The sequence below is a fragment of the Denticeps clupeoides genome, chromosome 2 (genome assembly GCF_900700375.1).
Source record: "Denticeps clupeoides chromosome 2, fDenClu1.1, whole genome shotgun sequence".
NCBI lineage: Eukaryota > Metazoa > Chordata > Actinopteri > Clupeiformes > Denticipitidae > Denticeps > Denticeps clupeoides.
In genome coordinates, this window is record NC_041708.1 from 14960935 (window position 1) to 14988499 (window position 27565).

At 43.0% G+C, this 27565-nt stretch overlaps 1 protein-coding gene across 3 annotated transcripts in view; it reads right to left on the reverse strand.

The window, feature by feature from the left end:
* Window positions 1-27565, reverse strand: part of LOC114769647 (adenosine kinase-like) — a 43575-nt gene that overhangs the window by 4358 nt on the left and 11652 nt on the right. For 2 of the 3 annotated variants that reach the window (XM_028962844.1, XM_028962859.1), the window contains exons 4-9: window positions 24023-24101; window positions 13350-13522; window positions 11683-11791; window positions 8798-8968; window positions 6625-6660; window positions 455-569 (exon numbers count right to left, since the gene is read on the reverse strand). In XM_028962844.1, the coding sequence (XP_028818677.1) occupies window positions 455-569; window positions 6625-6660; window positions 8798-8968; window positions 11683-11791; window positions 13350-13522; window positions 24023-24101 (683 nt within the window). The remainder of the gene's footprint in view (window positions 1-454; window positions 570-6624; window positions 6661-8797; window positions 8969-11682; window positions 11792-13349; window positions 13523-24022; window positions 24102-27565) is intronic. The other variant, XM_028962850.1, reaches the window with a different exon arrangement.

Genomic DNA, 27565 nt, shown 5'->3' on the forward strand with positions numbered 1-27565 from the left:
AAGGTGGTCTGCACCCTTGTAATGTATTTGGAACTTTTCAAGTGCAGAGAGCGTGCAAATCTATTTTTTCCAAATGTGAATGCATTGTCATGTATATTATTGTTTAAGCTATGCGAGCATGAAAAAAACTATTGGATGCTGTTCACATGCTCCCTGCATGGCAAAGTTATTCTTTGGGTGTTTTGCACTTTTTCAGTGCTATAAAAGACAAGCAAAAAAACCTAATGTAAAGCCATTTAATTGAGAATAGAGAACACACCATACTACATGATAAATTGCATTATATGCCTTTTTTAATTTTAGGTCTAAAAAGGACCTACTCACCCTTGAAAACAGTCAGGAGCATACAGGACTGAATATATTTGTGGATAATTAAGAGCTGTATTAGTATAACCCCTGCTTGAGAGAAGTAACGCTGTTTCTCCCTCACTTTTTTCACTTTTCTTCATCTTACCTTTGGCCATTACTGTGCCCTCCTTGCCCTGGGTGAAAACCACCACCCTCTGTCGCTTCTTGTTTTCCTTGGAAAGCTCCTGAGTCTTCTTGGCGATCTCCTCAATGCCTTTGGTCTGAATTGAAACAAACAGTGTTACATGCATTACTACACTCACATGTAAGTTCTCACCATGTCTTGGTTGGGAGACTGAGGTTAAATTCGGAGGTAAAAATATATGTATATATTTTTAATCGTGCCCATTTAACACTGCTGGTGTCTGCATGCAAAGCTTGTTTTAAGGTGGGATCCAAGCTCTGGATCCAGATACAGTATGTACACCAGCAATGTGCCACTGAGATGCCCTTGAGCAAGGTACAATCCCCACATGGCTGCCCACTGCTCACTGAGGGTTGTTGTGTGCACATTGTGCTGTGCTATGATATGCTGTGTATCACAAAGACACAAAAAACACTTTCAGAATTGATAGAAGGTAATAAACTAACTGTCTGTATTTACACTGTTCATTAAACATGAACTTTGCAATGCATTCTGTATCCAGGAAAGAGATTTTTTAAAAGCAGAATCACAAACTGCTACACAGCAATAGATTCCATATATTTAATATTGCATCTGTAAGATGGGAAATCCCAGGTCCATAGCATTTTGTATCTGTCAAAGTGAGACACCCCTCAAACAAAAGGTGTGAAAAGCGAGCAAATGGCTTGAGGTGTCATGGCGAGAAAGACAAGACAAAGACATCAAAGGGCAAATCCTGATTGGTCTGTGGGAACTTTTTCGGAGTCAAATGTATAAATTAATTTTCTTTTGTGGGCTGCTGGCTTCTCTTTTCCCCTACACTAGCTTTCTGTCCCTTTTCTTTCTCTTTCTCTTCCTGGGCCAGGCTGCTGATGTACTTAACAAAAAATGGAGACCTGGCCTCCACAGTCACCGGACCTAAACCCAATCGAGATGGTTTGGGGTGAGCTGGACCACAGACCACCTCTGGGAACTCCTTCAAGACTGTTGGAAAACCATTTCAGGTGACTCAAAAGGTTGTGCAACAAAATATTAAGTTAGGGGTACCATCATTTTTGTCCAGGCCTGTTTCATGAGTTTATTTTTTTAAATAATTCTGTTGAAGCATGGTTGAAAATCAATGTCTGACTTTCATTGGTTAAATTTCATAGAATTTTTATTTATTATTACTTTTGTCATATTAAAGTTATTTCTGTGACCATTGTGAGTTTTTCTTTCATTGACTGAAGGGTACCAACAATTTTGTCCACGTGTGTATATATATAATTATAATATCAAGATTATATTATATTACAGAGTAAAATGTCATATTGTTAAGACCAGCACTACAAAAGAAGGACTTTTACAACATTGAACATACAATGCATCCAAAAAGTATTCACAGCGCATGACCTTTTCCACATTTTGTTATGTTAGCAGTGGGCAAACTTCAGGCTCAGGGGCCACATTGACCTTTAAAATTTGTCATATGTATTTGTCATACATATCAGACATAAAAATAAAAAAAGTCAAGTTTTGTTTGTTCTCTCTAGTCAATAAGTAAAAAATAAGCATGTTTTGTCGTAGACTTCGGTTACTAGCTTGTACAAATAAAAAGCTCTTATTCTAGCCAGAAAGAGCACAGAGCGAGAGCATGTGGGCATGCACACAGCTTTTTTATTTAGTCAAGAATATATTGTTTATACATGTATTAACATCATGGTCAAAGCTGTCCCACAATCCAGACACTGTCTTCGTTTCTGGTGCAATAACAAAAAAACTGCATCTTTTGAGCTTCAGCATGGAGCGCCAGGCATGACAGGACGAGTTAAAATGAGAGCAGTCATAATTAAAACTTTATTTTGGCAATGCAATACCAATCTTCAGCAGGCCGGACTAAAAAGACCAACAGACCAGATATTTTGAAGTGAAGTGATTGTCACATGTGATACACAGCAGCACAGCACACGGTGCACACAGTGAAATTTGTCCTCTGCATTTAACCCATCACCCTGAGTGAGCAGTGGGCAGCCATGACAGGCGCCCGGGGAGCAGTGTGGGGGGACGGTGCTTTGCTCAGTGGCACCTCAGTGGCACCTTGGCGGATCGGGATTCGAACCGGCAACCTTCTGATTACGGGGCCGCTTCCTTAACCGCTAGGCCACCAGATATGGCCCCCAGGCCATAGTTTGCCCACCCCTGTTACAACCTTATTCTGAAATTGATTAAATGACAATGTCAAAAAAGTTTACTTGAGGTTTTGCCACATTTATTAATTATAACGAGCATGAATTAACTTGCACATTGGATCCGCTTCCTACAAGTTTCCTTACACAAGTAGCACCCAATGTTATAAATCCTATCCTTAAAATTATTAACTTGTCGCTTAGCACCGGCCACGTACCAAGTTCGTTGAAGGTAGCAGTCATTAGACCTCTGATTAAAAAGCCAGATCTTGATTGCAGTCAGCTTTCAAATTATAGACCAATATCCAATATATAGTCATAGCCCAGCAGCTGAGCGCATGCCTAGACAGCAACAATATCCATGAAGTATATAAATCGGTGCCTGTCCTAGGTCCGTTACTATTTTCCTTATACATGTTACCTTTAGGCGACATCCTTCACAAACACGGTATTAGCTTTCATTGCTATGCTGACGACACAGTTGTATTTATCAGCAATACCAGATGAGAAGCAGCAGCTGAACAGAATAGAAAATTGTCTGAAGGACATTAGACAGTGGATGCTCACCAACTTTCTTCTGTTAAACCCTGATAAGATGGAAGCTCTCGTAATTGGGTCTCAAACAGCCATAAGCTGGCTGACTACATCATAACTCTGGATAGCTTTTCTATCTCACCAAGTACTGAAGGATCTAGGTGTCCTCATTGATGCAGGTCTCTCATTCGATTCACATGTAGATAATATCACTAGGATAGCATTCTTTCACCTTAGGAATATTGCAAAAATAAGAAATATCATCTGAATGCACGATGCAGAAGAGTTGGTCCATGACTTTATTACATCAAGGTTAGATTACTGCTACGCACTACTGTCTGGATGCTCAAATAGGTGCATCAGTAAACTCCAGCTAGTTCAGAATGCTGCATCCAGAGTTCTAACTAGAACTACGAAATTTGACCAAATCCCCCCAGTCTTACAATCACTGCACTGGCTACCCAACAAATTTAGGATTGACTACAAAATCCTACTTTTGACCTATAAAGCTCTAAATGGTCTCACCCCACAGTACCTGAGTGAGCTTTCAGTTATTTACAACCCTCCACATCCCCTGCAATCAACGGGTGCGGGGTCACTACTGGTACCCAAAGTACAGACGGTCACAGCTGGGAGCAGATCCTTCTCCTTTAGAGCACCGCAGTTGTGGAACCGCTTGCTGGTCAGTGTTCGGAACTCAGACTCTAAACTTAAATCTAAACTGAAAACACATCTGTTTTCTCTGGCCTTCTGTTAAAGTCCCAGACACAGTGTCAATTAACTGCAAGTCTACAGTTCCCCTGTTAAGCACATACAATGTTAAATTCACAAGGACTTAGCATGAAATGAACCAGAGGGTCACCACAGCCACGGCCACCGTAACAACTACAGCTTCAGGGATTTTTCAAAAGGACCAGTAGCATCATAATGGACAAGTATTTTTCTGTTATTGGACAATCACAAACCCTGCACTGACACCACTTGCAGGCTCTATCTACCCTGGAGGGGAAAGATGATTAACCCCCAAAAGTTTTCCCATTAGGATTTTGTTGACATTTACTGCAGAGAACATAGGAAGCATTAAAAAAAATCAAATTTCCACAGGATGGAAGACAGTGGAGGAAATATTACACAATAGTTGTGAAGAACTTGATGTCCATAAATTACTGTAGGAATTCCTGACAAGTAATGGTTGAGTACTACATGTGACAACAATCTCCTATGTTCTCATAAAGTTTAAACTATGGCTATCTGGTTGCAAGATGGAAGAATTTTCTTACAAAAAGAAACCTGCCACGTGACCACTCCTGCAGTGAGACAGACAACCTCCTTGTTACTTTTCCTCCTGGTGACAAACAAATGGCCTCTCCAGGCATGTTTAAAGTTTCTATGGTTTCCCTCCTATTGCCTCCTGCATGACAGACAGTGCTGTCAGATTACTTTGGAAATTACCCTATTTAAAATGTAACAGTAGTGTAACTATTTCAATTACAATATAAAAGTAGATGAATCTATAATCAACTTATAATCACTGCTATAATAAACCTCTCCTCCATCTTGGTTTCAGAGCCAATTTGGCCGACGTCCTTATCCAGAGCAACTTACACATGCTATCAGGTTACAATCAATTAAGTAATCATTTCTGGTTCACCAAGACCCAAACTATGAATACAAATAATTTTATTCACTCTGTTATAGTTTTTCTTGCATAAGTCACTTCATAAGAATGTTAGTGTAAGTATTCTCTAAAGAGGAATGTCTTAATGCTTTGTTTATATTGTTGGTGCGACAACGCATCACAGCACACAAAGGTGAAAGATGTATCTTTAACCACAGTGTGCACAGAATCTCTATATGCCAATTGTATATTTATTCGGAGTTTTTTTCTTCTGATATTTCTTTACTTTATAATGGTAGAGGCTCACCTGTCATTGTGGATCTGCACTCTGATTTGGGTTCACGGCACACTTTCTAAGGTTGGGACTCATTTTCTAAGGTTCCAGAACTCTCCATTCATGCCAGTTATTGCCCTGGATGACATTTCGATGTCATTTGCAGTGTGATAATGGCACTCATCAGCAAAACTATTGAAGTGGAATAGTGCTACTACTGTAGAAACAATGCATTTCACATCAATGCTGGCATCAAATGGAAAACACAGGTAGCTGGCAATAGGTTCAATGGATGCAAAGTCAGTAAATTACTTGTCAAATTCAAATTTTCCTCATATCGTATCAAGCAGACAGTCTTTGCCCGGATTTGTGAGGAAAATTCCGCAGGTCAAAGCATTGCAGCCTCCTACCAGACAGGCGTTGTAGCCTGATTTTAAATGAATTCACAAAACATTAGATGCTCCTCCTTACCCTGCAACTCCAAATTAAGATCACTGAGAAGTTCAGTAAGATCTATCAGGAAAGCTGAACCCAAAAGGTTGTTCTCTAGCTGTGTATATTCATATTGGAAAGTTTCAGGAAATATTTTATTTCAGGCAGTGCCACAAACTATTGCTGGTTCCATCTGTTGTGTACAGGGGGACAACTGGCAATTAGCAACAAATTCCATGAACCTGTGCCACGTGCCACATTCATCAAATCAGTTGAAACTGGAGAGAAAAACCTCACGTGTCAATGTCATCTGCCATTCCCTCACATCGGTGTGAATCTGTGACTGCATGACTGCATGTCCATCCATGATCTTTTTATTTTTATTTTTTTATAGCCAGTGAACAGTGCACCTGCAGCCTCATATACAAATGCTTCCATAACAATTTCTCAGTCCTTGAAAACTTCACTTTACTTTACTTAGAAGACGCTTTATCCAAAGCGACTTACAAGAGGAAGACACCAGCAATTCTCATTTGGTTTCTATAGATTTGAGTTACAAATTTAATTTAATGTTTGACACGCAAACCGGGACCAGAACGAGAGAGACGTGTAGGAGGAAACGAGAGACCTCGGTGCGGTGGGACGCAGGGAGGCAGGTAAGTTCCTCCGCGTTAATCTGCGAACGGGGACGGCGCGAGCCGCAACACCACACTGATGTTGTCGTTCGCGTATTAAGACACAAGACAGGGCAGGACAGGGTGACAGGAAGGAGTTTGTGGATCAGGAGAACAGAGAGGACAGGTACGGTCTTACTGGGAGCGGGTTTTCGGAGCCGAGTCGAATGGCGTGCGTCATTCAATGACTGAGCAATTGGCAGCTGCTCTCCAGCCTAATATATAGGAGTCACGTTACCTCGTTTCCGTGTTACTCCCGGTCACATGATGGAATCATGTGACAATGTTACACTTATGGTGGGGGCAATCCCTCCCCAGCACTACATGCACTTCATTACAGGCCAAGACAAATCCACATCTTCCCAAGAGGCTTCATAAGATTCAATACATCACATATGTTCAGACTTGAATATCAATTTAGTGTGCAAGTGTGTGTATGTGTGTGACCCACTCACCTCAAATCCTTGCTCTTTGGCAAATGCAGCTGCCTCCTGTATTAAAAAGAACAAAAACAAAAACTGAATGCTGGCCTTCAGTCTCTTAAAGACAAGTGTGTAATGTGAGAAAAACATTTATTAAAAACATTACTGTAGACTTTTGAACTCAGATCAGAAAACATTACCAGACACAAACACAGCTCAAAATTCTAACCAGCTTTTATTTCTTATTAATGCAGAGAATTATGATGGCAGATGCTATGGGTCTTTGGTTGAGGAAAGACACATGCTGACTTCACCAGAAAGTGAAGTGAATGTCATTGTGATACACTGCAGCACAGCACACGAAATGTGTCCTCTGCTTTTAACCAGTCACCCTTAGTGAGCAGTGGACAGCCATGACAGGCACCCTGGAGCAGCGTGTGGGGACGTGTGGTGTGTGGCACTTCATTGGCACCTTACTGGATCAGGATTCAAACAGACAACCTTCTAATTACTGGGGCCCTTCCTTAACCACTTGGCCACCACTGTACCCACCCAAACAAATGTGGGTACAGCATGAACATCTGCGTAACCTACACTGTTAAAAAAAATATATAAAAAAGGGAACACTTAAACAACACAACTCAAAAGTCAATCCCAATTCTGTGAAATCAGTCCACTTAGGAAGCAACACTGATTGACAATCTGTTTCACATGCTGTTGCACAAATGGAAGAGACAGCAGGATGAACTTTTATCAATGAGCAATTATCATCCCCAAAAATTAACATCCCCAATAAAAGTGTGGTTCTGCAGGTGGTGACCACAGACCACATATCAGTTCCTATGCTTTCTGGCTGATGTGCTGGTCCCTTTTGAATGCTGCCGGTGCTTTCACTCTAGTGGTAGCATGAGACAGAGTCTACAACCCACACGAGTGGCTCAGGTAGCGCAGCTCATTCAGGATGGCACAAGCTGTGGCAAAATGATCTCCAGAAGGCCACAAATGCACAGGTCTCTGCTCTGCTCAGACTCCATGAGGGTGGTATGAGGGCCCGACGTCGAGAGGTGGGGTTGTGCCTACACCCAAACACCGTGCAGGACATTTGGCCCTGTGCTCCTCACAGATGAAAGCAGGTTCATACTGAGCACGTGTCAGATGTGACTTTGTCTGAATGCACCATGGAGAACGTTCTGGTTCTGCAACATCCTCCAACATGACCGGCAGTGGATCAGTAATGGTGTGGAGTGGCATGGGGGGGCAGACAGCCCTCGATGTGCTTGCCAGAGGTAGCCTGACATCCATTTGGTACGAAGATGAGATCCTCAGACCCCATGTGAGATCATATGCTGGTGTGGTTAATGCAAGACAATGCTAATCCTCATGTGGCTGGAGTGTCAGCAGTTCATGCAAGACGAAGGCATTGATGCTAAGGACTGGCCTGGCCGTTCCCCAGACCTGAATCCAATTGAGCACATCTGGGACATGTCGTCTCGTTCAATCCTTCAACGCCACGATGCACCACAGACTGTCCAGGAGTTGCAGATTCTTTAGCCCAGGTCTGGGAGGAGATCCCTCATGAGACCATCCATCACCTCATCAGGAGCATGCCCAGGCAAAAACATCTCAAGAATGATCAGGGGAAACAGGATGAACATGAGCTCGATTTTGAGCTACATGGCAAATGCTGTGAATACTTATGTGCTTTCAGTTTTTTATTTGTAATAAGAGGGTAAACTTTTTTCACGTTGTCATGGGGTGCTGTGAGTAGAATTCTGATTAGTAATTGAATCCATTCTGAAATAATGCTGTAACATAACAAAATGTGGAATAACTGATTCGTTATGAATACTTTCCGGATGCACTGTAGCTACAATTTCCTCATTTGGCTGAAATAACATCTTATATCAATCTCTGATAGTGAAATCCATCAGTGTAGGCACAAGTAATGAATGTGATATGATACAAAGCGTATATCTATGACACAAATTCCTAAACTGGGACTTCCATTGTTAATCTGGGCAGTAAACTCACATCCATATATTTGTAAATGAATTGGAGGTTTTAACATTTTCTCTGCATAATTCCTCTCCTCTGGTTTGCGCCAGGCACAGAAAAAGTTAAACAGTTCCGGTCTATTTGTACCCCCAACACACACACACACACACACACACACACACACACACACACACACACCAATGTTACTCACCGTCTCATTGCCAAAGAGTATGTCAACATAGGGCATAATCCTCATTAGTGGCTGCATAAAATATTGGCTAATGAAGGGTGCTGACAGGTTCAGGCAGAAGAGCTTGTTGTTCTCGCAGGCGTGCTTCGCCACCTTCAGAATGGACTCCTCTGACACAGTCAAGAAGAAGCCCTAAAGATATAAGTTTAAACAGTTTAAAATATATTTTAAATTGAGTTACCATCTATTCTTTCCACACTCATGAAGTCTCATGTAAAACCATGTCAATTGTACAAAGAACCAGACCAGTTGACCAAACTGGCAACCCCTAACCAGAGCAAAAGATGATAATTAGCACACAATGATCATTTTAAAATATAAAGAATTACTATATCGTTATAAAGGTCATTCAAATTAGAATAATCAGGATAGATGTTACTGGGGCAGAAAAACTTTCATGGCTGCACATCTAGATTATAAATGGGTTGTGGTTTCCATAACTCTGTTATCAAGACATATTTGGTGACTTCAATATATTAATACAATGGAGCAGTTGGATACCGAATTCTGACTGATAAACATTCACTTAAGCCATTTGATGAAAGGTACAGTCAGGTCCATAATACTGGGACAATTCTAATCATTTGCAAACATATACAGTTGATGCCAAAATTATTAGCCCCCTTATGAAATTAAACACTCCATATGAAACTAAATTTCTCCATAAAATTACCATTAACAACATGTATTTGTTATTTTAGAAAAAAAATATGGAATATGTTTAATTAATAAAATTTATTTATACACTGATTTGAATGAGACATCCAAAATTATTAGCCACAGGAGTTGTGAAGAAGGCTTCAGGGTACCCAAGAAAATCCAGGAGCATCTCCTAAATAGGATTCAGCTGTGGGACCTGGGGTGCAATCAGTGCAGAGCTTGCTCAGGAATTGCAGCAGACAGGTCTGAGTGAAACTGGCCGGTGTGAGGATTGTATTGGTGCATCTGGAAAAATTATTTTCCGAATCCAAGAACAGTTTGGTGAAGAACAATGACTTTTCCAGCACGATGGGGCACCGTGCCATAAGGCCAAAGGTGGCATGAAAAAGAAAACATTGAAATTTTGGGTCAATGCCTTGAAAGTCCCCAGACCTTAATCGAATTGAGAACTTGTGGTCAATCCTCAAGAGGTGGTTGAACAAACAAAAACCCACAAATTCTGACAAACTCCAAGCAATGATTACAAAAGAATGGGTAGCCAACAGTCAGAATTTGACAGTTGATTGGCAAGTTGATTGACAGCATGCCAGGGCAAATTGCAGAGGTCTTGAAAGAAAGGGACAACACTGCAAATATCTTTGTCTTAGCTTGAACTTGATTTAATTGTCAATAAAAGCATTTGAAACTTATGAAATGCCCGTAAGTATACTTCAATGCCCCAAAGAGACAACTGAAAAAAGATCTAAAAAGACTGAAGCAGCAAACTCTGTGAAAACCAGTCTTTCTTGTAACAGTTGGCAGCAGCAAGATTAGCCACCAGAGACCTGGGCGAAGAGATCAGTCAGGTAAAGGCATAGACAATTTCATCCACCCACACTAAATGTATTTAAATGCATTCACCACATCTTGCAACTTTTGGCCATGAATGTACTGTCTTATTTCTCAGCTCCAGGCTGATTTCCTTTGTCTTTGGTATGGTGAGTAAAGTGAAAGTGAAGTGATTGTCACATGTGATACACAGCAGCACAGCACACGGTGCACACAGTGAAATTTGTCCTCTGCATTTAACCCATCACCCCGAGTGAGCAGTGGGCAGCCATGACAGGCGCCCGGGGAGCAGTGTGTGGGGACGGTGCTTTGCTCAGTTGCACTTCAGTGGCACCTTGGCAGATCAGGATTCGAACCGGCAACCCTCTGATTACGGGGCCGCTTCCTTAACCGCTAGGCCACCACTGCCCCCACCACTGAGTAGTGTCATTGGAGTCTTTTTATTCTGAATGTTGTTACAGGGTATCTGCAGGTTTAAGGAGGCCAAATTTAAGTCTTCTAAAGAGTTTTTTAAGGCCACTTTCATAAAATTTAAGACTCATCAACTACATTTGTCCAATATTAATTGTATTTTACAATTAAACAAGTACAGTTTTTCTTAGCCGTTCAATGTTACCAGACTCATATTAACTGTACTGCAGCAAGCCACTAGGAGGCGACTGCGATATTTTTGGTTTCTGGTTTGGGAAAGAAAAAAAAATATTGCGATTACTAAATATTGTGATTTACAAGTGGCATTTTTCATATCAATAAAAAAAAATCACATAAAATTACAAATTACTAAATCTTCCATCGCTGCAAAATATATTTCCCAGAACTGCAGCTTAATAAAAATAAAGAAATCAATGAAAGGTACATTTAAAGAATTACAGTAGTATATAGGAACTGCTGGACAAAAATTGGATATTGTAGGTGCTGATACAAAACTGTCATGTTGCCTCGTGTTGTTGCATTTTTAACTTCAAGTTCACTGTCGCTGACTCCACTGTCCCAATCACCTCGCCTATTAATTTATTGAGCAGCTGGTCTCATTTTATTCAGTTGAAATAAATTAGAACTCAACTGTACAAACAGTTACAATTCCTACACTGTTCACCTGATTTGGATACAAATTAAAACAAAGTCTACAGTTAAAGCACATCTTGTTCATTTAATATAAAATCCATTGTGGTGGTATTTAGAGCCAAAAAGACTAGAACTGTGTTGATATCTCAATATTTATAGATCTGACTGTAGAATATGTCATTTCTGCCAAATGATAAGCTTACTAGCTTATTAAAAAAAAGAAAAAAAAAAGTTTTTTTGTCATCTTTCAGTGTTTCTGCTTGGGTCTTTGAAATCAGAATGAGGCTACTTACAGCTATGTAGAAGACCTTTGCTTTCTGCACCAGCTTCCAGTTCTCCTCCAGGTCCAGGTGCTTATCTTTCTTGTAACAGTTGGCAGCAGCAAGATTAGCCACTAGAGACCTGGGAGGAGAGATCAGTCAGGTAAACTTCTGGTTAAAGTCCATGTAGTCAAGATAGCAAAAAAATAAAAAATAATATTTTATATATACATAAAATCTATAAAATGGAATGGATGATAAAGGGGTGAAACTTTACTGCTCTCATGACTCAAGAGTCATATCAATGCATCTGTAATTAATGTATCATGATGCCTCCCATTAACTTTTCAACATAACTTCACATTATGTTTTTATATAGTCAGGCCTTGTTCACATCTAAACGACTGTTTTCTGCTAAATGTATGTTAAACAGTGATGAGTGTTAAACAATATCAAGCGATTGCCAGTGAAACACCAATCGAACAAAGCTACAAATGTGTATGGTATTTTAATTTCAAAATACCATACACCTTTCTGGAGCATAAAGTTGCATAGGGCCTTATGTACATAATAAGGACCTATTTCAAAATGATTCACAAAAGCTATGAGACGCAATTTCCCTGCTGCTAAAGCAGCCAAAATGTCAATTAGCAGTGCATCGGTCAATATGATAGTTATGTTCTTGCTAAAAACAATAAATCTTTATAGGACTGGAAAATTAAAGAAGCATTTGTTGAGTCTGCAGGTGCACACTTCGCTGGATTTAAAAATAAAACAGAGATCATGGATGGACATGCAGTTGGAGCACCGATACACACCAATGTGAGGAAATGGCAGAGGACATTCACACATGTGAGTTTTTCTCTCCAAGCTTGATGGGTCAACTGATTTAATTACTGATTGATGTGGCACAGCTTTAAGTGTTTATCAGTTTTTGAAGACCTTAGTGCCAAAGAAGAGCTTATGATCACTTTCATCGAATTTGTATCATATTACCACAACACCACGAGGAAGATGGTATGCTAGAGATGCTACAGACAGGCCTGCCAGGTGTGTTTTCACAGTGAACAGGTGCTGGTTTACCAGGACAGAGGTGAGATGGGCGGAGGACCCTCACATTATTCAATGCTCTTGTATGTTAAATGCTGAACGCTGACTGGCTGAGACAAATACCACTCCCATGATTCCCACTACACTACAATTCTAAAACATACAATGTTGTATACAATGTATATACCTTTCCAGTAAGGAATTTAAGATTTTAATGGAATTTTAAATAAATAACCAAACAGATAGATAAAGAATAAGAAGGACCTCCCAGGGGAACAAGGAACAACCAGGCTTGGATGTGAGAGAGAGAGGGGCGTACCCCTTAACCCCATACCACTTAACAAAATGTATAATGAATATTAGCTGAATTTAATGTTTAATGCACATTTACTCTTTTGGAGTCACAAAACTTGATTAGTGTTGAAACAGAGTTATAAAAGCCAGAGTTGTAAAAATCAAAGCATTTAAATTTAAGCATTAAATGTATGGATTTCTGGAATTTCTGACTAATGAGTAAAATATAAACACACGCGGTCTGAGCTTGGATTCAAAATCTTGGTGGTATGAAGCCACAATGCTAACCTGTGCAGGACTGCATATAATTCAGTTAATATTATTATGATTCATATTGTATGTATCTTTGTACTAACCGGTTATCTCCAGTGATGCAGGCAGCACAGGTACCCGTGGGCTCCTCACTCTGTTCGTAGTAGTAGGCATCCACGTGAACTTCCTCTGCTTTCTCCTTCAAGATTCCTCCAAAGTGGTCCTTACCAATGCAGCCAAAAAACGTGGCTGCCTTATGAGGCATCTGGATCATCCACTGCAGAGAGAGATAATTTCAACCTTTCTTAAGACTATAAACACTAAAGTCATTTACTAAGGCAGTATGATTAAAAAGCTGCTTAAAAAAAGCCTGATCCTGATCACAGTCAGCTTTCAAATTATAGACCGATATCAAAAAACTTAGAAAAAGTTGTAGCTCAGCAGCTGAGCGCATACCTAGACAGCAACAATATCCATGAAGTATATCAACTGGGATTTAGACCTCATCATAGCACTGAGACAGCGCAGGTTAAAGTGATTATTGACCTTCAGTTGGCCTCTGATCAGGGATGCATCTCGCTGCTTGTTCTGCTTGACCTGAGTGCAGCGTTTGACACTATTGATCACGCTATTCTCCTTGCCAGGTTAGAGAATGTTGTTGGGATTAAGGGAATAGCCCTTGTATGGTTCAGATCATATCTGACCAATCGGTATTAGTTTGTGGACACCAATGGTGATTCGTCTTCATATACAGGGAGTGCAGAATTATTAGGTAAATGAGTATTTTGTCCACATCATCCTCTTCATGCATGTTGTCTTACTCCAAGCTGTATAGGCTCGAAAGCCTACTACCAATTAAGCATATTAGGCGTTGTTCTTTAAAGAATATTTAGATTAAATTGTAATTTTCTTGTTGTCGAACTTTGTGTACAGAATCTACAACAGAGTGAATTAAATAGATGTATTCATAGTTGGGGTCCTAGTGAACCGGAATTGATCTCTTCATCGATGGTAACTTGAAAGCACGTTGTAAGTCGCTCTGGATAAGGGCGTCTGCCAAATGCCGTAAATGTAAATGTGCATCTCTGTAATGAGAAGGGGTGAGGTCTAATGACATCAACACCCTAGCATCCAAGATGGCGGCGCGTGCACACGCAGCGGCTTCTCTCTCTCCCGACCAAACAGCGTTTTCGTGTTTTTCGTCCTGTAAGTCGCAGTGTTTTTGTACGTCTTCGTCGCGTTTATCTGCCCTCAAGCGTTCATATAGCCGAACATTTTTGCTCGACGTCGGAAGAAACAAAGTTTTTAAGTTGAACTCTGTGGACACTGAAGAGCTGAATGGACTGGGTCTGCTCCGGAGGCCTACTCAATCACCGACCCCCACTCCTGCACCTCGCCCACAATGGAGGCGCCTCAAGCGGTGTGAGAGGAAGCAGAAGAGGGGTAAGCGCGGAGGTATCCGAGCTAGGCTAGCGGCTATCCCACACAAACCTGCTATCCCTTCCATCGTTCTGGCCAACGTTCGCTCATTGGAAAACAAACTGGACTACATCCGACTACTACGTTCATCCCAAAGGAACGTAAAGGACTGTTGTGTTTTTGTGTTCACGGAAACATGGCTCAGCGACAGTGTCCCGGACCGCGCCATTCAGCTCGACCAGCTGACATGCTATCGTGCCGACAGGGTCGTTGTCACGGGGGGTAAGACCCGCGGTGGCGGACTTTGTGTTTATACCAGTGACGCTTGGTGCCGCGATGCTGTTGTAGTCTGTAAATACTGCTCACCAGTGCTGGAAGTTATGGTTATTAAGTGCCGACCGTTCTACCTACCGAGGGAATATACAGCTGTACTGCTGTGTGCGGTGTACATCCCTCCCACCTCCAACAACAACAGGAGCGAGGCACTACATGAACTATACCAGCACATCAGTGAGCAGCAAACAGCCCACCCTGATGCTTTTCTCATTGTGGCGGGGGATTTCAATCATGCAGACTTAAAGAGCGTGTTTCCAAAAATACAGCAACACATTGACTTTCCAACACGGGGAAATAACACACTGGACCTTGTTTACACCACCCAGAGAGGAGCCTACAAAGCTTTTCCCCTCCCCCACCTCGGCGCCTCTGATCACATCTCTGTCATGCTAATGCCCTCTTACAGACCGCTGGTAAAAGTCAACAAACCGGTTCGTAAGCAGATAAAAGTGTGGCCAGAAGGGTCTTCAGAGGTGTTACAGGACTGCTTTAACACCACAGACTGGAATATGTTCAAACAGGCTGCCATTACAACAACACCATTGACCTCCAGGAGTACACAGAGACTGTTACAGCCTACATTAACAAATGCACTGAGGATGTAACAGTCACCAAAACCATCACTGTCCGTGCCAACCAAAAGCCATGGATGACAGGGGAGGTCTACAGACTGCTGAAAGCTCGGAACGCTGCCTTCAGAGTTGGAGACGAGGCGAGCCTGAAGACAGCCAGGACCAACCTTTCCCGTGGCATCAGAGAGGCAAAGAGACAGTACTCCAGAGAAATATCTAGTCGCTTCAAAGACAGCAGAGACACACGGAGCCTGTGGCGGGGCATACAAACCATCACGGATTACAAGCCCCCTCCACAGACCTGTGATAGCACCATCTCCCTGCTGAACGAGCTGAACACCTTTTTCGCTCGCTTTGAAGGGAAAAACAGCACCACAGCACAGAAGACCACACCCCCTCCTGGTGACCAGGTGTTGACTCTGTCCCCGGACAGTGTGAGGAGATCCCTCAGCAGGATCAACGCTCGCAAAGCTCCGGGCCCTGACAACATTCCTGGTCGTGTACTGAGGGACTGTGCAGTGGAACTCAATGATGTCTTCACAGACATCTTTAACATCTCACTCTCCCAGGCTGTCGTCCCCACCTGCTTCAAAGACACAACAATCATTCCGGTGCCAAAAAAGTCATCTCCTTCCTGCTTTAATGACTACCGTCCAATTGCACTTACCCCCATCCTCATGAAGTGCTTTGAATGGCTAGTCATGAAGCACATCAAGTCTGCCCCCCCCCCCCCCCTCACTGGACCCCTTCCAGTTTGCATATCGGCCCAACCGCTCAACCGATGATGCCATCTCCACTGCACTCCACTCAGTACTCACACATCTGGACAAAAAAGACTCATATGTTCGAATGCTGTTCATAGACTTCAGTTCAGCATTTAACACAATAATCCCACAACAGCTCACACAAAAACTGATCCAGCTGGGGCTCAACACCTCACTGTGTAACTGGCTGTTGGACTTCCTCACAGGAAGACCACAAGCAGTACGGGTTGGCAGTAGCACATCCAGCACCATCGTCCTTAACACGGGGGCTCCTCAGGGATGTGTGCTGAGCCCCCTTCTCTTCACTCTGCTGACCCACGACTGCACTCCGTCACACTGCTCCAACCTCTTCATCAAGATTGCGGATGACACGACTGTGGTGGGACTCATCAATAACAGGGATGAGTCTAACTACAGAAGCGAGGTGAGCCGCTTGGCCAAGTGGTGCGGAGACAACAATCTCTCCCTGAATGTGGAGAAGACGAAAGAGATTGTTGTTGACTTCAGGAGAGGAAACACTCAGCATGCTCCTCTGACCATCAACGGTGCATCTGTGGAGAGAGTGAGCAGCACCAAGTTCCTGGGTGTGCACATTACCGAGGATCTCTCCTGGACAAAAAACACCACTGCATTGGCCAAGAAAGCACAGCAGCGTCTTTACTTCCTCCGCAAACTTAGAAGAGCAAGAGCACCAGCCCCCATCATGCACACATTCTACCGAGGAACCATCGAGAGCATCCTGTCTAGCTGCATCACTGTGTGGTTTGGAGCCTGCAATGCGTCCTGCCAAAAAACTCTCCAACGCACAGTAAGAGCAGCTGAGAGAATCATCGGTGTCCCTCTCCCCTCCCTCCAAGACATCTACAGTACACGCCTCACCAAGAAAGCCCTCGGCATAGCAGCTGATCCCACCCACCCAATGCAAACCTTCTTCAGCCTGCTGCCATCAGGGAGGAGACTGCGGAGTCTCCAGGCCAGGACCAGCAGACTGAAGGACAGCTTCACCCATCAGGCGGTCAGGAAACTCAACTCCCTCCCGGCTCTGCCCCCACTCCCCTCACTCCCCTCTTCTGCTCCACAAACTTTCTGAACTCTAAATCACACAAACTGACCATGCACCAGTCACTCTGTGCAGCTCTGGTCTGCCATCTACCTCACTTTCACTTCGTCACTTTAAACTTAAAACTCTTTTGCACTATTGGTTTTTGCACTCTCCTGATGTTGCACTCTCCACCATATGCCCTTATTTGTATATGGTGTTTTTAAAATTGTATATTGTGCCTTTCTTTTTAAATTGTATTTATACTCTGTATTCGTTACTGTTACTGTTTTTGTACTTAATGTTATTTTTATGGGTCAGAGAGTAACGTAATTTCAATTCTCTGCATGTCCTGTACATGTGGCAGATGTGACAATAAAGTTGACTTGACTTGACCCTATAGCAGGTGTGCATAATTATTAGGCAACTTCCTTTCCTTTGGCAAACTGAGTCAAAAAAAGGACTTGACAGGCTCAGAAAAATCAAAAATAGTGAGATATCTTGCAGAGGGATGCAGCACTCTTAAAATTGCAAAGCTTCTGAAGCATGATCATCAAACAATCAAGCGTTTCATTCAAAATAGTCAACAGGGTCGCAAGAAGCGTGTGGAAAAACCAAGGCGCAAAATAACTGCCCATGATGGGATAAATACAAGATGGCGCCGGTGAGGTCGGCTGCCGTCGCGACTGCTCCGACCAAGTTTAGTTTGTTTTTGTTTTTTAAACCCTCTTTTAACAACCCTACACCGGCAAATCTACCACCATGCAACGCATTAAATACAGTAGAGACACTCTTGTTTCTATTAGTATACAATGCACTTACAATACGAAGACTTTGACTGCCTTACCGGATCCCAGCTGGCCGAGTGAAATCCTGAGAAAGAACAAAGGACGCGACGCGAAACGGCGGCCCCGGGGAAAACGAGCCGGCGTCAGGAACAGGCTGAGGGCCCGTGCACACAGCACACCTCTGCCTAGCATCCTGCTCGCCAACGTCCAGTCACTGGAGAACAAGCTCGATGACCTCAGGGCCAGGGTAAAGTTCCAGAGAGACATCCGGGACTGCAACCTCCTCTGCTTCACCGAGACATGGCTGAACCCAGCGGTGCCGGACCACGCCATCCAGCCGGCCGAGTTCTTCTCGGTCCACCGCATGGACAGGACACGCGACTCGGGGAAGACAAGGGGAGGCGGAGTGTGTTTGATGGTAAATAGGAACTGGTGTAATTCAATTTCTCCCCTCACACACTCGTACTCGCCGAATCTGGAACTACTGTCCATCAAGTGTCGTCCCTTTTACCTTCCTCGGGAGTTCACATCGGTCATCATCAGCGCCGCTTACATTCCGCCAAAAGCGGACACGGACACTAGCATAGGCGAACTGCAGGAGGCGCTCACACAGCACCAAACACAGCACCGGGACGCTGCGCTCATTGTGGCGGGAGATTTTAATAATGCCAGCCTCAAACGCGCAGCGCCGAATTTTCATCAGCACATCACCTGCCCCACCAGGGGCGAAAGGACACTGGACCATTGCTACACAACAATAAAGGACGGATACAGGGCACAATCTCGTCCACCATTTGGAAAATCCGACCACGCCGCCATCTTCCTCATGCCTAAATACAAACAAAGGCTTAAACAGGAAGTTCCGGTTCAGAGGGAGGTGGCACGCTGGACGGACCAATCGGTGGCCGCTCTTCAGGACGCACTGGAGGACGCAGACTGGGACATGTTCCAGAGTAGTTCCGGAAACATCAGTGAGTTTGCGGAAGCGGTTGTGAGTTTCATTGTGAAACTAACGGACGACACCGTTCAGAAAACGATCGTCAGAACGTTTCCCAACCAGAAGCCGTGGGTGGATAAAACCATCCGCGACGCTCTGAAATCTCGCACCGCGGCCTATAACGCGGGGCTCACTTCCGGGGACATGGAACCATACAAGGCTGCGTCATACAGCGTCAGGAAAGCGGTGAAGGAGGCGAAGCAGCGCTACGGGAAGAAACTGGAGTCACAACTCGAACAGAGTGACTCTAGGAGCCTGTGGCGGGGACTACGGACAATAACGGACTATAAAGCACCAACATCCGGTACGACGAACGCGGACATGTCTCTGGCAGACGAGCTAAATACGTTCTATGCTCGCTTCGAGGCTGCAGCTAAAGACGCTAGCGATGCTACGGCTAGCGGCTCCAACAGCTGCAGACGGGAGGACACTGCCAGCACCGAGAACGCGTTCGTCATCACCGAGCATGATGTGAGGAGAGCCTTCAAGAGAGTGAACACCAGGAAGGCAGCAGGACCAGACGGCATCTCGGGAAGAATCCTCAGAGCCTGCGCGGACCAGCTAGCACCTGTGTTTACAGAGATATTCAACCTCTCTCTATCTCAGTCGGTGATCCCCACATGCTTCAAGGAGTCCATCATCGTTCCGGTCCCCAAGAAAACCCATCCTGCCTCCCTCAACGACTACCGCCCTGTAGCCCTCACCTCAGTAGTGATGAAGATCTTTGAACGGCTGGTCAGAGACTTCATCATTTCTTCACTACCAGATACACTCGACCCACTACAGTTTGCATACCGTCCCAACCGGTCCACGGATGACGCCATATCACATCTCCTCCATACTGCACTCACCCACCTGGACACTCGGAAGGGAAATTATGTTAAAATGCTCTTCATTGACTACAGTTCAGCATTTAACACAATAATCCCTTCCACACTCACCACCAAGCTGGAGCACCTGGGACTCAGCTCATCTCTCTGTCAGTGGATCTCCAACTTCTTAACCGGGAGACCACAGGCAGTAAGGATGGGTGGACATGTCTCAGCTCTCAGCACTGGAGCCCCCCAGGGCTGTGTTTTGAGCCCCCTGCTGTACTCCCTGTACACCCATGACTGTACAGCCACTACTAACTCCACCACCATCATCAAGTTTGCTGACGACACTGTCGTGGTGGGCCTGATCTCTGACAACGATGAGACGGCCTACCTGGAGGAGGTTGGAAATCTGGCGAACTGGTGCCAGAGGAACAATCTCCACCTGAACGTCAGCAAGACAAAGGAGTTAATAGTGGACTTCAGTACAAAGCAGGAGAGGACCTACCAGACCCCTGTCATCAACAGGAGCCCAGTGGAGAGAGTGGACAGCTTCCGTTACCTCGGTGTTAACATCACGCAGGACCTGTCATGGTCCTGTCACATCAACACCGTGGTGAAAAAGGCCCGGCAGCGTCTCTACCACCTCAGACGCCTGAGAGACTTCAGACTGCCCTCCAAGGTGCTGAGGAACTTCTACTCCTGCACCATAGAGAGCATCCTGACGGGAAATATCTCAACCTGGTTCGGGAACAGCACCATGAAGGACAGGCGAGCCCTACAGAGGGTGGTTCGATCAGCCGAACGAATCATCCGTACCAAGCTCCCTGACCTTCAATCTATCTACAGCAAACGGTGCTGCACCAGGGCCAGGAAGATAGTGAAGGACCTCACCCACCCCAACAATGGACTCTTCTCTCTGCTGCGATCAGGGAAGCGCTTTCGCTCCCTGAAGTCCAACACAGAGAGAATGAGGAGGAGCTTCTTCCCGCAGGCTGTCCAAGCTCTCAACATCAAGAGTACATAGAACTCATGCACTTCACCTCTAATCACTCCGGACTCTTTTGCACAAAACTTTGCACAAAACCACTTTGCACATAATCACTTTGCCCTTACTGCTCTTTCTTTTATGGCTTTTATGGCTCTTTCTTCTTCCTTAAACATTGTAAAAAACTGTAACTCATTTGCACACCTTCACCCTACCAGTTACACATATTTTATGTTAAAGACGTAAAAGTGTAATACTTGGTTATGTTTGCAATATTTGCATATTGGTTCACTGTTTACTTGCAACATTTGCAATACTGTGGTCTGTAGCAGTTGCAGAAAGCATTTCACTGCACATCATACCGTGTATGACTGTGTATGTGACAAATAAAATTTGAATTTGATGAACTGAGAAGAGTCAAGCGTGCAGCTGCCAAGATGCCACTTGCCACCAGTTTGGCCATATTTCAGAGCTGCAACATCACTGGAGTGCCCAAAAGCACAAGGTGTGCAATACTCAGAGACATGGCCAAGGTAAGAAAGGCTGAAAGACGACCACCACTGAACAAGACACACAAGCTGAAACGTCAAGACTGGGCCAAGAAATATCTCAAGACTGACTTTTCTAAGGTTTTATGGACTGATGAAATGAGAGTGAGCCTTGATGGGCCCGTGGCTGGAGTACTGGTTTGGGCTGGTATCATCAAAGATGAGCTTGTGGGGCCTTTTCGGGTTGAGGATGGAGTCAAGCTCAACTCCCAGTCCTACTGCCAGTTTCTGGAAGACACCTTCTTCAAGCAGTGGTACAGGAAGAAGTCTGCATCCTTCAAGAAAAACATGATTTTCATGCAGGACAATGCTCAATCACACGCGTCCAAGTACAAGAAAGGGTATAAAAGAAGAAAAACTAATGACATGGCCTCCTTGTTCACCTGATCTAAACCCCATTGAGAACCTGTGGTCCATCATCAAATGGAGTTGGTCCATGACTTTATTACATCATGGTTAGATTACTGCTACACACTACTGTCTGGATGCTCAAGTAGGTGCATCAGTAAACTCCAGCTAGTTCAGAATGCTGCAGCCAGAGTTCTAACTAGAAATAGGACATTTGACCACATTACCCCAGTCTTACAATCACTGCATTGACTTTTAGTTATTTACGACCCTCCACGTCCCCTGCAATCAACGGGTGCGGGGTCACTACTGGTACCCAAAGTACAGAAGGTCACAGCTGGGAGCAGATCCTTCTCCTATAGAGCTCCGCAGTTGTGGAACGGCTTGCCATTCAGTGTTTGGGACTCAGTCTCAGTGTTTAAATCTAAACTGAAAACACATCTGTGTCAATTATTAAGTCCCTCTGTTAAGCACAGACAGTGTTAAATTCACGTTACTTAGGTGGTCCTAGTTAGGGTACCAGGCCACTGTAGCACCAATATACCACTATAACCACATATTTCAGTATCAGTCGTACAATGCCACCGTTTGCCACTGCTTCTCTTTGTTTTCTTCAGGCCTGTATGCTAGAGTGGCCAGACGGAAGCTACTCCTTAGTAAAAGTCACATGGAAGCCCACCTTTGCCAAAAGGCACCTGAATGACTCTCAGACTAAATTTCAAAACTACAATGGTCTTTGGTGTGAATACCAGGTGTCACTTTGGAGGAACCCAGTCACTGCTCATCACCAGACCAAAACCAACCCTTCAGTGAAGCATGATTGTTTTTCAGCAGCAGGAACTGGGAGACTAGTCAGGATCAAGGGAAAGATGATTGCAGCAATGTACAAAGACCTCTTGGATGGAAACCTTCTCCAGAGTGCTCTTGAACACAGACTGGAGGTGACGGTTCGTCTTTCAGCAGGACAACAAAGACTTGGCTTCAGGATAACTCTGTGAATGTCCTTGAGTGGCCCACACCTTAAGATCTTAAAATGGCTGTCCAGCAACACTTTTTATTCAACCTAGGATAGGTGTGCCAAGCATTATTCAAAAATACTTCAGGCATCAATTGTGCATTGACAAAGTACTGCACAAAGGATGGAAATACTTTTGTGCATGTGATCTCATTTTGGTTTGGAGCGTACAGCGGTTTGTACAGCCCCAAGCAGCACAAGAGTGAGGCATTTTTATGCACTTCTCTCCATAGACATGTATATGCTTCAAGTCACAGCAGAGCCCATCGCAATATGGCGGCGACGTTGACGTACGATGCAGCGCGTCATGCGGCGTCTAACCATATGTCTCTGAATCAAAAGTCATGTGACCAAACACGTCACATCCGACTGAAGTGAGACTTCAGTCAGCTCCAAAACTTTGAGGATGAGAGAATGGATCGGATATGTTGCCGATCCCATCCATGTACTAATCATTTAAATCCCTTTTTGCGTTCATGTAATCGCACAGACTGACATCGCGATTACGATTGCGATTAGATTAATCGTGCAGCACTAGTACATATGTACACTTACTTATATTCTATATATACAAATAATTAACAATTATTTTATTTTTACAATACACATCAACTGTTTTTTCTAGGATTATCTATTGGTATACTGAACTTTTTTATTTTACACAGTCTGCATATTGTCTATGCTATTGTTTTTTGCTGCCCATTTTGCTGTACTGTCCACTTTCTGCAATGACAATATAAATTTCCCACTTATGGGACAAATAAAGCATAATCTTATCATATTTCTTATCTTAGTTTGTGTGTATTTGGTTGATGGTTTAAGATCATTTATATAGCACTAGTTGGTTTAACTACATATATCACTAAATAAATACACATTTATTTAGTGGTTTTCTGCTGCAATCTAAAAAAAAAATTAAGGTTGGCTTCTGCTTACAATGTGTAAAAGTGGAAACTAAACCAACTCCTTTAAATGAGCAATGGAATGAGCAATGGAAAAAAAACCCTCTGCAGTGTTGGAAAAAATGGATCATAGAATGCTGCAAAATAGCATTTTTCAGCTTCAAATTTCCGGCTAATTATGATCTTTGTAAATTAGAAGCGCTTTGTTTTTGGGGAGGCAAGGGAGGTGCTGATAAAAGGTAAACAAACCTGGGCCACTTTAATTGAATTCAGGGTGGAGCCTCCGGCATGATACTCAACTTTATACTTCTTCACCATCTCATCAAACCTGAAACAGGAAAAACGTTTAATTCAGACACCACAATACCTACTTCAATATTACACCTGAGCCCAACATCCCCAGTACTGCTTCACACTGGCAGCACTGTAAACAGGAAACTCACAAACTGTAAATAGAAATAGGCTAACCCCATGTCACACAAATGTGTGTGTGCTTTAGTATAGATTCTTACGCTATAGTTATAAATCAAGCACACATCATACACATACCATGTAGGAGTGTATCTATATATCTTTGCATACATGAGTATATCTTTTTTATTTGTGATTTTTGATCAAGAGCAGGGAGCAACAATGGCCTTAGAATGCTTAGGTGCTGATCCAAATTTGTCGTGTTGCCTTGTGTTGTATGTTCACCCGACTCCATATCCATTCCCACCTGGGCTGTCGTCACGTAAGACATACGAGTTATAAAATGTGCATGTTTTCAAATGGAGCAGCACTGTGGTGCGGGGTGGGTGTGACTTTGAATGGTGAACAAAAACAGAGTGAGAACTGAGGTGTGGTGTTCGGATAAAATATGCTCCCTGCAATAATAAATACTCTGTATAAATCACCACCTGCCATGGAAAAACAGGAGTTAGCCCCCCAGTTTTATATATGTTGGTTATGCAGTGACAATCAACTGACAAACAAGGCCAAGATTTCCAAATCAAATCAAATTCCTATTTTCAAACTTGTGTGAGCTGGTGGCATCTATTTAGGGGTATAATTTAGGGATTAATACCTTGTTTGGCATATGACGTGTGGTTGAATATGAAATGGCAAAGTGTTTGCAGTTTTTGATTAAAACAAAAAAAGTGGTTCACTTACAAGTCTTTGAATAGCAGACTGAAATATTTGCCTGGTGAAAGCTAAAAACAAGACAAATGTCATTCCCAGCCAGGGAATAAAGCTTGGAGCCCATGTGGCACAAAACAGGTGGCTATTGAGATTCTTGCCAGTTCTGAGGCATGAAAGAATTGAATATCCTGACAGTTCAGTGCAACTCTTGAGGAAGTTATTTGAACTAGTCTGTGCAACTAGCCTTGCAAAATCTCAAGATTGCTGACATGAAAGCTCTGATTGAGAAGAATATAGAAATCAGTGCTTATCAGTGTCAAGGCAGCTTGTTCAGACCACAGATGAAACTATCTGAGTGAACCAGCCTTTGTTCAAAAATTATGGTGGCACCAAAGGACAATTTGATAACTTTGGACTAAACACAATCAACTCACAATCAATTGTCACATATAAGTTTATGAAACTAAATATGCAAATGGAATGCTTTTATTACTGTCATATGCCAAAGAAATAACTACAGATGGGGCAAATTGCATCTATCATTGTTAAAAGTGAAAAACAGCTGTGATTCTATTTCTCTGGGAAAAATATGACAACTGGGTGCCTGAACTTGACATTTATGAACTTGACAAATGAACTTGACATTTATTATCAGGCAATCTGATTAGCAAAAAACTTTGACAAACTTTAATTATTTTCCATTTTGCTTTTATCACAAAAGTGTCAGGTTGTTCCACCCACTTGTGCATGTAAAAAAGATCAGGAGTGATCAGATGAAATCACCCATTACCAGACTAGAGGTGATAGGTGTTTCATCAAACCAGAGGATGTTGAGGGAATTGTCACAGATTCAGATACACCTGAATCACCTGGTTCCATGGAGTGTTCTTCCTGTGAGGCATATGCTGTACCATGGCACAGAATGCAAACCAACCTTATGCTTGCCCGATGTGAAAAGAAAAAGACTGAAACCTTAAGGGAGAAGGGAACTGATTTGCACTGTTGTCAATTATCTACTTGGGAAGGACCAAGGAAGGCCTGGGAGAGCCAAAATTAAGGAACACTGCCAATTGTTGAGCAGTTCATTCCCCGACATGATATCTTCATTAAACTAAAGTTGTCGGAACTGGATATGATGCTCAGTTCATCCAACTTGAAAACTAGGGCTGCAACTAACGATTATTTTAATAATCGATTAATCTGTCGATTTTTTTTAATTAATTGTAGAATAGGATAAAAAACAAAACAAAACAAAACAAGAAAAGCATTCATTTCCAACCCTTTATTCAAAAACAGAACCAAAATCTTTAGAAAGTGCACAAACATGTTGCTCCTTGAGCTGTAATAATAATAATAATAATAAAATAAAAATTGACATGCTTTACAAAAAAAACACATGCTTTACATCTGCCAAATATAGACTTTTTAAAAAATAAAGTGCCACCAGAGCTGCCAGAACGATAAATAATTTGTAAAAAAATAAAGTACAAATCAGAAAATTTAACAGGATTTGTTTGAATGTCAGAACTTGTTCTCTACTCTACACTGCAGATGCACACACTCACAAACTCTCACACTGACACACACACACACTTTTCTAACTTAGTAGTTTTGTCCTGATTTCAGTCCAAATCTCTAAAAAATCTTAAATAAAGATACATTTACTAGACACATGAAATATCATAAGAAATGATGTCTTGTTTTCTGATAAAACATCTCTGAATTAAGTGATTGTTTGTTTAAAACAAGCAAAATTATCTGCCAATGGGGTAAGAAAACTAATCTGCAGTTTTTGCAGTGTAGCTGTACATGACAACAGATTGAAAAATGAATGGTCCAAAAAAGGCTAGTGAATAAAAACTTTTAAAGTCTTTAGTCTTTTAATGCAAAGTAACTATAGCACCCCTGCTTTACTACTGTTATTAACGCGCTAATGCTAACTTGTCATGCCTGTCAAGCTGGATGACGGGTAAACATTTACATTTACAGCATTTATCAGACGCCTTTATCCAGAGCGACTTACAATCAGTAGTTACAGGGACAGTCCCCCTGGAGCAACTTAGGGTTAAGTGTCCTGCTCAGGGACACAATAGGCGAGTTGTCCACGTGGAGACGCAGAGAACAGTCCGAACGCCGTTTCATCCCCCCTCCACACCTGTAGGTGGCGCTGTAAGTCCCCGTCTAGTTCTCCTCCGCGGTGAGTTAAACACCAGCACCAGGGACATTAGGTTCCTCACTTCAAAACGGAACAAAAGTAGGATTCTGTAGTGACTTCCCCTGCTGCTGAACTCCCTTCCTCCTCCTCAAACACGCGTTTCAGGTGCTGGATCATTGCCGTGGTGCTCCCGTGCCGTGCCATGTCGCTTTTGCATATTTTCGCGCAGATTTCTGTGCCTCCGCCATGTATCTGTCCTCTACCGCCGCTCGTATTTTTTTATTTTTGCTCCGCACTGTCTATGAGGCGCCAAACTCTGCTAGTATCTGTGCGCGAGAGAGACCGAGTGTGTTCACTCAAAATAAAGTTTTTTTTTTTTTTTATAATCAAACGTCTCCGCGTCGCGCGACATAACGAATCGATTAGGAAATTCGTTGCCAACTCTTTTAGTAATCTATTTTTTTATCGATTCAATCGATTCGTTGTTGCAGCCCTATTGAACAGAGTTGAACATG